At 33.7% G+C, this 13,438-nt stretch overlaps 2 protein-coding genes across 5 annotated transcripts; both read right to left on the bottom strand.

Moving 5' to 3' along the window:
* Positions 1–997: 997 nt before the first annotated feature.
* Positions 998–6,470, bottom strand: LOC123897769 (condensin complex subunit 2-like). 3 transcript variants are annotated; one of them, XR_006805119.1, is made up of 14 exons: positions 6,036–6,430; positions 5,844–5,948; positions 5,227–5,344; positions 4,801–4,868; positions 4,648–4,708; positions 4,360–4,560; positions 3,976–4,265; positions 3,690–3,834; positions 3,344–3,606; positions 3,223–3,253; positions 2,963–3,102; positions 2,567–2,809; positions 2,000–2,261; positions 998–1,749 (listed from the first exon to the last, which is right to left on the bottom strand). XR_006805119.1 is itself a non-coding variant. In XM_045948544.1 (13 exons), exons 1-13 carry the CDS (start codon positions 6,288–6,290, stop codon positions 2,070–2,072), a joined length of 1,989 nt encoding a protein of 662 aa, XP_045804500.1. In that variant the 5' UTR covers positions 6,291–6,430; the 3' UTR covers positions 1,751–2,069. The 3 variants fall into 3 exon arrangements, 1 of the variants encoding a protein (XP_045804500.1); XR_006805120.1 differs by having other exon boundaries at positions 1,449–1,749; positions 2,567–2,686; positions 6,036–6,470; XM_045948544.1 differs by lacking the exon at positions 998–1,749 and having other exon boundaries at positions 1,751–2,261; positions 2,567–2,686.
* A 1,455-nt stretch (positions 6,471–7,925) lies between these two features.
* On the bottom strand, positions 7,926–11,174 carry LOC123899444 (uncharacterized membrane protein YuiD-like). Of its 2 annotated transcripts, none has more exons than XM_045950571.1 (5): positions 10,903–11,174; positions 9,772–9,928; positions 9,077–9,127; positions 8,878–8,970; positions 7,926–8,413 (listed from the first exon to the last, which is right to left on the bottom strand). In XM_045950571.1, the coding sequence occupies exons 1-5, from the start codon at positions 11,043–11,045 to the stop codon at positions 8,360–8,362; spliced, it is 498 nt and encodes a 165-aa protein (XP_045806527.1). In that variant the 5' UTR covers positions 11,046–11,174; the 3' UTR covers positions 7,926–8,359. The 2 variants fall into 2 exon arrangements, with proteins under 2 accessions (XP_045806527.1, XP_045806528.1); XM_045950572.1 differs by having other exon boundaries at positions 9,772–9,936; positions 10,903–11,034.
* Between the last annotated feature and the right edge of the window lie 2,264 nt (positions 11,175–13,438).

The raw sequence follows: 13,438 nt of genomic DNA, 5'->3' as shown, positions 1-13,438 counted from the left end.
TATTATAGTCACTCAACACTAGAGTTTTTTCTCTTACACCATCTTCTACAATCCACCACCATTCTCAAAGTTCTGCAAAAATTTACTGTACACCCCATTTCAATTCTGGTACCACCCTTACCACACCAAATAATTCACATCAACAAACTCAATTTCTTCATCAAACTAGTAAATTGAACCATTAGTGTGTGCTTTTTTATTTTATAAAATTTAATTATATTAGAATTGGTGTCTTTATACTAAGAATGAAGAGAAAATAAATAGTATAGATATAAGTAAATTGTTGGACACATAAATCTTTAAATTTTAAAACCACAGTAGATCCGAAAAAGTTATATTTTTATGGTTCATTTTTTCCAATGAAATCAGATTTTAGATCTGAAATGAAAACAAAACTCCATGGTTTTTTTTTTATTTAAACAATGAAAACTCCATTGTTCTAGTAGCTTTTTGCCTGCAAAAGAAATTAGTGTCTCAAATTTCAGATTCCAGTTCTCAAGAAAACATCCTCAAATACTCTTTCTCAAAACAACCGAACTAAATAGGAGTACCACATTAATCTTTCAGAAAAATTAAATTAGTTGTGTTGTTTGGGAGAGAATTGCGATTTTGAGAATGAAGATAATATGAGAAAAGATATAATGTGGACATAGTATAATAGAATCTATAATCTCACATGATCTAACGGTGAAAATATAACTGGACCATGGTGGGGAGAAATTATACTTGCCCATGCTAAACGCCACCTTAGAAGTGTCCATGAACCAGGACCAAGACCAGGACCATGTTGAGAGAGATCATACTCATTAGAGCAATAAACGTTTTTGGCATTACACTATGCCTTCTTTCTCACCACATGTATATGGATTATTACACGTTTATTAGGAGAGAAAGGAATTCTATGGAGATCACACTTCAAAATGGTTCAGTTTTGCACTAGTTTGGTATTGGTTATAAATTTCCTTATTTACCTTATTTGTATCATAGTTCAATTATTGTACTATTTTCTGTTTGTTTCTTTTTCTTTTAGTACATTTTTCTCACTTTTTTTTAAAAAAAAACTTGGTATCCGGCCCTAGGACCGACTAATCCAAGAGGGTCAATCTCACCATTCACTTGTGGGGATCCCATTTAAAGTCAGAGTATTTTTGCTCTATATGGACTAGCCCACCGAAATTGACACCAGAGGGAATCGAAACTGAAATCTTGAAAGGAGCATACTCCAAGGACTCAATCCAACACTACTAGACTAACGCCAAGTGGGTTACATTTCCTACAATATTGATGGATTTATTTATTTTCTATTTTAAAATTAACGGGGGAACTACATTATTGAAACTCAAGGGAAAGACAAACAAGTCCATGCCTCTCCATGGACCACGTTGAAGGGTGATATACTCGTGAAGGAAACAAACGTTTTGGCCTTATTTGGCCTTATACACTATATACTGTATATAATAGTACTATGTTTTTTTCTCTCCACATGCCGTGCCTATATATATATGTGGATGTGGATTATTACACATTTAATTTAAGCCTCATCTTTTTTATATAAAAGAAAAAAGTTAAGCCAGAGTTACACATTTAAAATTAAGCCTTAGTTTATTACAGTCTGATCTTACCTGATCAAAATCGACGTGGTCGGTGGTTCAAATAAAATTAAGCCATACGATCTGATCTTACATTTAAAATTAAGCCTTGTTTTATACGGTATCCGCCATACGATATCAACTTTGTATCCAAATAACTCTGAAATAAACATAGACTTGTTCATGGACCATGGACTATATAATGGTACAAAATATCATAGTATCTCTTTACCAAATACTCTATCTCTCAAGACATATTATATCAGTTCAAAAAAAGAGTTACTGTACATGGACTAATTTTCATCCTACAAATGCTTTAGAAGTTTATTAATGAGATCTTGCCTATGAACAAAAGTTAGGTGGAATTTGTGCAAAGAAATAAAGCCAGTTAACTGCACATAAAAACTTACCAAAATATTTCCTACTTACTGAAATGAAGCTGTGAGTGTCTAAACTGCTCCACTTTTAGAGGTAACAACATCAGTTAGGCATATATATGTGAAGATCATCCAAGTTTGGGCAGCTTTGGATGCTCAACTCTTTCTCATTAGCCAAATGCAAGAGGCATATGAAACACAAATGTGGAGATATGTCAGTAACAGTTGCAGCAGCATTGCATTCACTAGGAAAGTTGGCCAATATATGCCTGAAAGACGCCATTTCTTTCTCACCCTTTAGAATGAAGAAATGTTCATAAAAACGGTTAGAAAATGCTGCTCAACTTCAACGAGCAAAAAATAAAAATGATTGGCAACCCATGTAGAACTGGTAGCGAAAATACAGCACCACAGTTGAAGAGTCATTGCCATAGAGAAGAAAGTTGAAATACTATAGCATGTAATAAAAAAAATACAGCAGCAACCATTTTATTTTAGTGAGGCTGCTAAGGGAATGATACTTTTGAATGTTTATGACTAAGGCAAGGAATATATGGTATAAGCCAGAGCCTTGCAAGAAATTTTGAAACTATAGCATACCTGTAAAGGAAGTTGAACGGATTCTTGAATTTCTTGAATACAGTTCCAAAGAGTAAATTTCAGTGCCTGAACATCAACTTGTTTGGACGTTTTGTCATATTGAACTTCAATTTTGTTGATCTGTGGTATTTTGAAATATTCAAACTTAAGACATAACTCCAATGGCATTACCTTTTGGGAAAATTGTGTATTGAAATTAAAATTAATGATGAGGAATATATATATCTTCATGAAAGATTTCATCTGCATGCATAGGATACCCAAAATAATGATATATAAGCTTGATGAGGAATATGTTTTCATGAAAGATATTATCCTTTCATCAGCATGCATATACTCAAAATAATCATATATCAAGAGAAATAGCGTAACTATTCAATAGTGTCTTAAACCCACCTGACGAGGCGGAGAAATAAGTGTGCTTGAGTCATCCATATCACTATGTGCACCATCATACTCACCATCACAAACACTTCCATTATCCCATGAATTGAATGGTTCATTGTTATTGCATTGCTCAGTCGATCCATCTGCATCTGTGGTATAAGTGCAATATAGTAATACATGAAAACACACTAAAATGTTATTTATATTGATAGACATTGAATTGGAGGATATAAAGAATGAAATGTTGCGATCACAATAGCACATATTACCTGAGAACTTTCTCGTCCTCCTCCCAATACACTAAAAAAAAAAAGGAAGAGAAACAAATAAATATTAATCTGGATAGAGACAGTCGAAATTGAAACTAACTTATATAACTAAAGAACATACCTTAACATTAGGCAAAAGAAATAACTTGACAAGATCCTCTGGCTCATAGTGGCAGTCCTCTGGGAGTTTTGTAACACAAACGGGTCTATTTTTAGGGAGTAATAACGATTTATGATTCTTGGGAGGAGCAAAGATATCTGGAAGTGTTTTTCCAAGAAAATTTGTGAAATTTAAATCAACTTCGATCTGTCTCATAGTCCTTGACCGCCTAGTTTTGAGGGTTGACCCATCTTCAGAAGAACAATGAACTTCTGACTCTGAACCTAAAACATTTTCTAAATCAATTAACAGGCTGAACTTCCAAATGCATATGACCATTAGTATATTACAAACGCCTAAATCCCACCTTTAGTTTTTCGGTACTGCCAATGATCTGGACCTGCCCACGCATTTTTCTTTGACCTAAAACCCAGACTAGCAAATAGACACTCATCAACATTTCCAAATATTTCATCCATTTCAGGGTCTTGGGAAGGAAAAGGTTCTTTCTCCTACAGTATTATAAAAGGTCCACCAAGCACTTAGTAAAAAATTATATATCTCTTTTAAAACATCTTTCAAGAAGGCATGGACATTTTAGGACTAATAGATACAAAACCTGAGGCCATTCAAAAAAAAAAAAGATACAAAACCTGAGGATAACTTGAAAAATTTGGGTCTACATCATTAGAGCCCAGTTCAGCAACAAATGTTTGGTTGTCATGTTCATAAGGCCAACTTGGGAAGTTCTCGTGGTCTTCTTCTGATTCAGCCCCACCTTCACAATCAATAGCTGCATCAAACTCTTCTGCTGAATTTTGGCCATGAAATTGAAAATCGGAGGGCCTTCTATTATTTTCATCAAATTGATTTACTATCACCCTGAGAGTTGGAGAAATTGCATCCTTAATATCCATGTCCATTACCATCTGTTCAACACAATCTATAAAGAAGACAAAGGTGAGCCCCTGAGCCTTATTAAATGCTTTACTTGAAATGTGGCAACGGTTTCGCCTCAGCTTTAAAAAGTAACATACCTTGTGCAAAAGAAAGATCAATTACATCTGAAATATCATGTTCATTTTGACTAGCTACATACGTCCCTGGCACATCTAGTGAATCAAAGAGCACCCTACATCTACCATATACACCAAGGTTATTCATCAAAAGACCTTTAGCTCCCCCTTCATCAAATTTTGCTGATGTTTGGCGATAGAGGGGATCCACAGCAAATGCAACTGAAAAAGATAACTACATGATCAGAACTAATAAATCTCAATCCCACACCATGAACAAATAACAAATAGACTGAGATTTGAGATCACCATCAAACTTCTTTACATTAAGAACCTCAAAAGATGATTCCAATGTTGACAAAGGTGACAACTGCATGAACAATCACGACTTAGCCACTTAGAACTTATCAATAAATATAAAGTTTGATCATTCAGGCCAGTCCAAAGATCAAAAGAACTGACTTTTTTTACGATTCCCTTCTTGCTATCTTCTTGCCCACCTTCAGCATTAGCACTCTCTAGAGTAGTGTCTGAACATCATGACATCATTAGAAGTTAGAGCAAGTACAGAATAAAATGTTATAATACCAACATTAATGTATTGCTGGGAAACAATTCCAATCTAATAAGAGTGCATATTTCCATTATAATGCAAACATCTACATTTGTGGATAGTCCTCTTTGTTATAAAAATTTATTTGAGAGAAAAAGAGAGAAGAAAAACTGTTGATATAACTGTCGAAAAATTTATTTGACTAAAAATTTGTTTGTACTGTTACTGTAGAATGCATAATCTCCCATCCACCTCCAACCAAAGGACAAGGTATACGAAGGATGAAATAAGTTCATAAAATACTAGACTTGATAAAAGGGTATGCTCGTTCTAACCTTGCTCCGTTTCATAGCCTGCCCTATTCATTCTAGCAAGAACTTTATATGCCTCGGAATACACCGAATCCACCCTTAATGAATAAATTTTGACTCCAGCTTCAAGGGTGCAGCTTGCCTACCCGAATAAGAAATCAATGAATATTACATTACATTATATACATGTAAATAAATTTAATTTTAGTACCACAGCTGTCTGATGATTGACCCTATAATTTATCCCATCAGTACAATTATAAACAAAAACTTTATTTAAAAAATCTAGCTACGAACCATAGACACCGACACATGTCATACACCGAACAAACATGTTTTCAATCAGAAGTGTCGGTACCACATAGAAATCTAGTTGTGGAGACTGTAATATTCCAGTTTTTAAGTGGTTTTAAAATCAATGGGAGATTTAAGCCACTAGGTTTGGTCTAGTGGTGAGTGGTTTGGGCGTTATAGGTCCTGGGTTCGAATCCCAGCTCATTGTAAACCAAAAAAAAAAATCAATGAGAGATTTATAATTGCAAGTAACTCTACATAAAGAAACACCATGAACAAAAACATAAATACCAAAAAAATAGGCAAAAATTAATGAAATCTTAACCCATAAAATCAACTTAACTTACCATTTGAAAATTAGTTTCCGCGTCATTACTATCATCGTCAGCCCTAATAATATCAGTAAGATGATCAATCAAATCCAAATCCCATGTATTTTTCTGATTAATTTTCTGCACAAAAAAAGAAATAACTGTGAGAAACAAAACAAGTAAAACAAAACAATAACTACAATGTGGTGGTGATTAACTGATTATTACATTTTCTGAAGCAAGCTTAATGCAATTTCGGAATAACTCGAGAATCTGCTGCTTGTTGAGAACAGGATCCGAATCGGCGGGTTGAGGTTTGAAGTTAACGGCACAGGAATTACGGCGGATAGCGGCAACACGAGCAGCACGAGCAGCGGCGCGTTCGAGTTGGTCGTCGTTGGAGCCGACGAAGAAATTTGTTGTGGAGATGGGAAGCTTCTTTTTGTGAACAGTTGTTGGATTAGGGCTTAGGAATTCCGCCATTGATAACTAGTGTTTGGTACTTCTTACTTCTTAGGAATGAATTGTTGCAGGAATCGATTATTTTCCCTCCATTTGCTTTGTGATTTGAAAATGATACACAGACGAGAGAGAGAGAGAGAGAGAGAGCACTGGTGGTTCGTGGTGTATAAATGAGAATTTATTAGAATTTAAATGCATGTCAAACTCTCCTGAATTTTAACATTGTTATATGTTTAATTCAAGTCAAAAATCAAACTCAAATTTGGGTAAAATTATAAGAAGTTCACGTCATTTCATTTAAATTGATGAATTCAACGCACTAGATTCTAGCGAGACATACTCACTATATTGGCTTTATAAAATATTGGATTTAGCATAATGGAATAAACTCTCACAACGTCTCGAGTAGAATTAACAATTTTGACATTTTGTCAATTGAGCTAAGAGTTACAAATAAATAAACACTCATTTTATCAACCAAAAAAAATAAATTAACACTCATTTTTCTCTTTACACTCATTTGAACTCAATTTACATTGGATTTAGCATTACGGAATACACTCTCACAACGATAGAATTAATTTTAGTGGAGGGAAATTAGAAAACTTTAGAATAAATAAAAAATAAAAACTAATTCTAATTATTGAAGAAAAAAACTTAAATAAAAGGACTTGTAATTATTGAAGAAAAATAATTGGGACAGCGTAATCCCTAAAGAGGAGATCAACCTTCCTCTAACTTGTTTGTTTTATGACGATGCAGATGAGACCATTCTTCAGGGTGCTCTTTACTTGAGAGCTATTGACATCTAATCATATTTTGGTATTCTGGACATTCATATGATTTTGGTCAACGATTTGATGAAGGTACTGTATTTGTTTACTCCGTATATTGATTACTTGTTTCTTACATTAATTCCCTCCACATTGGTCTAACTTGTCACCAAGGAATTCAAAGACACTAACATTATGCAAATGAAATGCAAACAAGGTGAAGATTATTCGAGATCAGATAAAGAATGATTCGATTATTTCTATTAATCATAAGTTTTGGGAACGGAATGATTGCGTGTGTTGATATTTTGCAAAGTTGAGAATTGACATTTGAGCATACTGATCATTTCAGACTGAAGATTGAGAAGGAGAGCATCTTATTTTCAATTTCCAGTGACAATTACGTAAACTGTGGAGCAGACCAAAATCTCTCAAACCTGCAAGGTAAAATCCAATTTATAAAAGTAGGCCGCTTCTATTATGCAAAAGTTGATCAAGTGGTGCACGGTGCACCACTTATCAATAATTTTATAACGAATACGAATTTTACAAAATCCACCGTTTGATAGAAATTTTATATCATATAGATCATCCATATAAATTTTTAACAAAATTGAAAATTATCTTGATGAGTCTCAATAACATATCAAATGATTTTCAATTTAAAAAAAAAATTATATGGATGATCTATACGATATAAACTTTTTATCCAACGGTAGATTTTATAAAATTTGTATTCGTTATAGAGTTATCGACAACTTGTACACCATGCACCACTTGTCCAACTCTTTCATTTTAGCCAAAGCTATGAAAGTATTATGAAAATTATACCATCTATTATCACAAAATCTGAGACAACAAATGAAATGATAATCACATTAAAAAAAAAAAAAAAAAGTGTAATTAGATAAAACATGACGGTCAATGTTTTTGACAGGTCACAACTTGAGAAACACACATTAATCTACTAATGGATGAAAATGAAATGCCAGCCACAAGTTGTGGAAAACAAGTCAAATAAAGGACACTATTGTCTCAAATCGTGTTCAATCATCAACAATTAATTAAGACAGTTAATAAACAAATCCATTATTGTGCACAGGAGAAGTCTGAATGCCCGAAATTGGAGACAATGGATCTCCCAGCACCATGGAGAACCCTCAACATAATTTATCGTTTACTCGCTTGCATGCTTTCCACAAAAGCAAGCCTTTTACGCCATTTCCATGATGCACTCCTTTTCGTCGTGCACAACCACTTGTGACAAGGTAGATAATTAGTATTAGTATATCATTCACATAGCATTGCATCTTAACTTTATTTCCTCATTAAAAATGCTATAAGGCACCCCAGTAAGCCACCGGCAACAACCTGTGCAAAAGATAATAGTAGTCAATGATACTTCGAAATTATTACAATAGGAATTTAACATTCAGATACAGGGAGCTCAACCTTGAGACAAAGTAATAGTTCTTAAAATATGATTCCCTTATCCAGAACTTTAGACGTGAGAGATTAAGGTACTGATAATCTAATATTGCAATGCATGGAACCTAATTCATGTAAATAATTATGTTGGTAATTGGACTTTGAAAGATGAGGCCTACAACTATGGAGTTTGGAGTTTGGCCACACATAGTATATGGCATTGCAAGAGCTTCTGGAGAACCTCTGCTCATTCAGATAATATACTCCAAAGTCCAAACAACAGTGTGTATTACTTGTATAACTTGTTAATGAAAATTGAATCAAATTGTGTTGGTCACCAAAGATGACAGGGTACTAGACATCTATCAGAACAATCGTTGAAATAAGCGGAAAAAGGCACACCATACCTGAAGTGGAGTATGACCAAGTGAATCACGCAGTGGTCTGACATTGGACAGTGGATGTTCTGGAGGTAATTCACACACAATTTGATTAAGCAACTGCAATGTGACAGAAAGCAACATATAAAATGAGCGTGTGTATATATAAAGCAAGGGGGAAAAGTAAAGCAAGTCGATAACACTACCACCAAGCAAACGAACTTACTTCTGCTTGTCGGCCTGCATGAAGTCTAACTCCTGAGGCATCATACATTACCTATAAAAGTAACACAGTCTAATTTTGTCACTCTATGTTAAGAATATCAAAATTCAACTCAATAAACCCCAAGTACCAGGAAAAACATTTATTTTTTCCAGGCTCTAAACAAATACCATTTTAACCAGAAAATAGCAGCAAAAATAAGGAAGCTCAACTCATTAGTCAAATACTTCTTATGAATTTCTATTGAAGAAATAATTATAAAGAAAATAATAATCAACACATTGTAACATCTTCCTATTAGTAGTGTGGTTTACATGACACAAAAAGGTGTTATTTAAATATGTACTCAAAATTCGTAGACTACAAGCTACCATATAAAAGAAATAGTTGATTGCAAACACATACAGTGCAATTTCTAATACTCTATCAATGGAAGCATTGTGATAATCGTCATGGAAATGCTGAATATGCTAATGAAATTATCTTAAGCAAGTATAAAATATTTAGGAATTAGAGCGTCCAAGGTCTTAAAAAAACATAGATTCACTGCACACCAAATCAGACATAAAAACCAGAAAAATGAAAACCATGAATGAACTTTCAGTGAAAGTGAAATAAGTTGCAAGTCAAAGCTAATCAAGAACAGAGCACTATATTTTATCATAAATGAATGGATGGAAGATGGATAGAATACATACAATACATGCCAATATGACGGCGATAGCAAATACAGATGATGCAGTCCCTTCTTGGAAACCTATAGCCACAGCCAAAGCAGACACAGTCGCAGAATGTGATGAAGGCATTCCACCCGAATCAAGCAACCTTTTAGAATCCCATCTCTTTTCCTTATACCTGAGTATCTAGGAGAAAAGTTTGGGAAAAAGATTAAGCTCACATTTCCAAATTCCAATCTCACACAGTAGTGCATAACAAAATTGTCCAGTTCTAGAGACGAAACACAGTTTTAGGGTCTGTTTGGGTTTTGTTTTCATTTTCTAATTCCATTCTCTGTATTTAGTTTGAATTACAAAAATAACACACCGCTTTCACTTTTAATCCTGTTTTTAATAAGTGAGAAATAGTTTAAACAAATTTCACTTCTTCCTGAACATGGAGGCAAAATTCTACCAGAGAGCAACAAAAAAGAAAAGGTCAAAATCAACTTTACACCTCAATAATCAATAATAGCTGCTCCAAACATGGAATCAGGCTAAATTGTAGAGACAAAAATCAAGTATAGAGGCAAAATCAATTCTACTAGTACACTTGTGAACAGACAAACATGTCAAAATCAATTCTACACCTCTAGAATCAATTTTGTCTCCTCCACAAGTGGAACCAAATTGTTGATTTTGAATTAATTGATTCTCTAAAATTGTTTCTAGCTAAAATCAAGTTGAAGGTAAAATGATTTATATCTGGATGCATTTATGTAAAAGTGAGTTGAACAAATTCTAGAATCAGAAGCTACCGTTTCTAACTTGGAGTAAAATCAATTTTAGAAGCAAAATTAAATTCTACCCTAAACAAACTAAACTGATCAAAATCAATTCTAAACCTCTAGAATATGGAAACAAACAAAAATACACCGAGGCAAATACTCGAATCATGTAAACGAATAACACTTAACGATATAGAAATCAAGTCATAAACCGCATAATCTCCCAAATACTCTCAAAATTAACCTAATCAAACATGTCTATATTCTATAAGCAAACGGATAATTGAGATCTATTTTAGTTTATCCCTAATTAACCGTAAATTGCATAATTGAGAAACTGGAAAACAGAAAATTGAAATCGTAAACGTGTGAATTTGGAACGCACCAGGTGGTGAAGATCTTGAGAAACTGAGCGAGAGCGAAAGAGAGAAAAGCCGAGAGTATAGGAAGATTGGAAGGAAGTATCGAAGGGGATAACGATGAAGCCGTGCTTGCCGTTACATCTGCCGTTGTCATGACCTCGTCCATCACGAATGAATGAATGTGAAAATGTTGTTGGTTGATTGAACTCACCAACACTCTATCTTCGTCTTCCTCTTCCTCTTTCTCCAACTGCTTCTCTCTTCTCTTTCTCTTGCAAGTTGTTGTATTAATAAATTATCATTTATTCATTTTCTAAGTATTTTAATTCAACAATTCAAAGGCCTAACAGTGTTTGCGATGCGTGGATAAATTGGTTATGTTTAAAAAAAATAATATAAATATAAAAAATATTTGATGCAAGATTTTAGATTTAGCACTTGTAAAATTATTTTTTTATTTTTTTTAAATAATCTAGCGACTACAATGCAATGTCCCTGACAATTTTTTTTATAAGCAAAGTTATTTTTAGTATTACAATGTTATGTTAGTTTTTTTCTCCTTTTGTCAGAACTTGAACCCTAGACCTCTTGTTCTTTAACATTTAGCTCAACTAGCTTAACCAGCTGAGTTACTCATACCACCTATGTCCCTATCAATCAAGTTAAGAATTATTGTTCGAAAGCAATCTGTAATGTCCTACTAACTGTGCTATGTTCACGGAACTTTTTTATTTGGTCAGGTAGCCCAGTGGCTATAATTTCACACATTTAAATGTGGAGAAGTGTGTAATCCGGGGTTCGAACCCCGGTCACTCCAATAATATCTCTGGTAGCTACCATTTGAGCTACACTTATGAGACCGGAATTTTTTTTATTTTAGTCTTTGTAAATATATAATGTTTTATTTTTGGTTCCTGATGTTCTATTTTTTTTATTTATTTTTTTGTTTGATCCTGATGTTCTATTTTAGTCCTTGCAACCTAGATTCATGTTAAAACTAATCATTGTAATATTTATTGTAGTGATTAATGTAAATAATTAAAACGAATTATGTCATTGAAAAAGAAAATTAGAAACCCTAAAACATATGTCATTCGAACAAAACCATAAAAAATCAATCTATGAAATTAATTTCAAACATTAACATACAAAACCTTTAAACAAAAAAAAAGAGAGAATCATGGTCCAAACTATTTGGTTGATAAGTTATTTAACAATTAAATTGTCCCGTTTAAAACTTAAATTTAAGTATGGTATTATTACTATTGATATTCACAACAATATTGTAACATGGTCACCATTTAACTTTGTTCCTATTTTTGATATTGTTGGAGGTGTTTATGATTCAGACTACTTGGTTGATAAAAGGCGTTCATCATATATCCCTATTAAAGTTGGGGGTTGTGTTTTTATTTGTCTGCCTCAATGCCTCATAAACTTTTGTGGCGCATAGGCTCCAACATTAGGTGTTATTATAGGACAATATATTGAGAAATAGTGGGATATGTGGTACAAACTATGATTTGACTGCACTTTGAATGATCTTCGAGGTACGATTCCAATTTGTAACTTCAATAATTTACTATCCAAGGACATTGTCCCTCCTAAAGCCCACCATATTTTGGCAAGTGTATTTTTTTAGTAAGGCTTAACTATATATTTGGTCCCTTACGTTTATTTTAGATTTTAATTTGGTCCCTTACGTTTAAAAAGTATCAATTTGGTCTCTTACATTTATTTTAGGTTTCACGTTAGTCCTTTCCGTCAATTTTGTCACATGTGGCAGTCAACTTGCATACGTGGACTGACACGTGGCACTTTGACACGCTGACACGTGTACTGTTCAAACGGTGTTAGTGACAAAACTAACGGAAAGGACTAACTTGAAACCTAAAATAAACGTAAGGGACCAAATTGATACTTTTTAAACGTAAGGGACCAAATTGAAACCTAAAATAAACGTAAGGGATCAAATGTGTAGTTAAGTCTTTTAGTAAAATTGTCTAGAACATGAAAGTAAAATTTGATTTGACCACAAGACAGAAAGTTGTTTTTGGGTGTTTGCAAACACCACATGCTTTACATTTGACTCACCGCTAGAGTATCATATTATACTTGAGTATCGCCTCACGATTCCATTGTTTCATATTGATGAGGCTTGCCCGCTTCCAAGTTTCAAATGTATGCATAACTTTAACATGAAAAGTATATGTGAAGAAAGAGGCATATATGAACTTTTTGACCTGGAGGAAGGAAGATCAACTGGTGGGTAGGAGTGAAGCATGTATGTACGGACTTGATTAAGGTTTTCTCACTTGTGTGAATGAGGATCAAGACTTTTACTATGGAACGAACTACCTTTAAATCTGCTTCAAGCAACGTGTCATGACATGAGAACCTGTATTCTAACAATCAACATGTTTTTGTAACATTTGTGTTTAACACTTTTGACTTTCCATAACAAAGATTGTGGATCTTCTTCAAAAAGTCGCGGTGATTTAGTGGCAGTCAGTGGCAAAGTAGCTTTAACAATGTCTTCTAGATCTATGAATGAGCTTT

Source organism: Trifolium pratense, linkage group LG7, assembly GCF_020283565.1.
Source record: "Trifolium pratense cultivar HEN17-A07 linkage group LG7, ARS_RC_1.1, whole genome shotgun sequence".
Classification (NCBI taxonomy): Eukaryota; Viridiplantae; Streptophyta; class Magnoliopsida; order Fabales; family Fabaceae; genus Trifolium; species Trifolium pratense.
The sequence above is the reverse complement of the archived record's forward strand: the minus strand, read 5'-3'. Positions and strand labels throughout refer to the sequence as shown.

Excerpts from the sequence above, each read along its gene's own strand:
- LOC123899444 (XM_045950571.1), bottom strand. The coding sequence starts at position 11,045 with ATGGACGAGGTCATGACAACGGCAGATGTAACGGCAAGCACGGCTTCA. Across the intron at positions 9,128-9,771 it reads CCGTCATATTGGCATGTATT|GTAATGTATGATGCCTCAGG; the intron begins GTATGTATTCTA and ends TTACTTTTATAG. Across the intron at positions 8,414-8,877 it reads TTGGTCATACTCCACTTCAG|GTTGTTGCCGGTGGCTTACT; the intron begins GTATGGTGTGCC and ends TCTTTTGCACAG.
- LOC123897769 (XM_045948544.1), bottom strand. The coding sequence starts at position 6,290 with ATGGCGGAATTCCTAAGCCCTAATCCAACAACTGTTCACAAAAAGAAG. Across the intron at positions 3,835-3,975 it reads ATTTTTCAAGTTATCCTCAG|GAGAAAGAACCTTTTCCTTC; the intron begins GTTTTGTATCTT and ends ATAATACTGTAG. Across the intron at positions 3,607-3,689 it reads GCAGTACCGAAAAACTAAAG|GTTCAGAGTCAGAAGTTCAT; the intron begins GTGGGATTTAGG and ends AAAATGTTTTAG.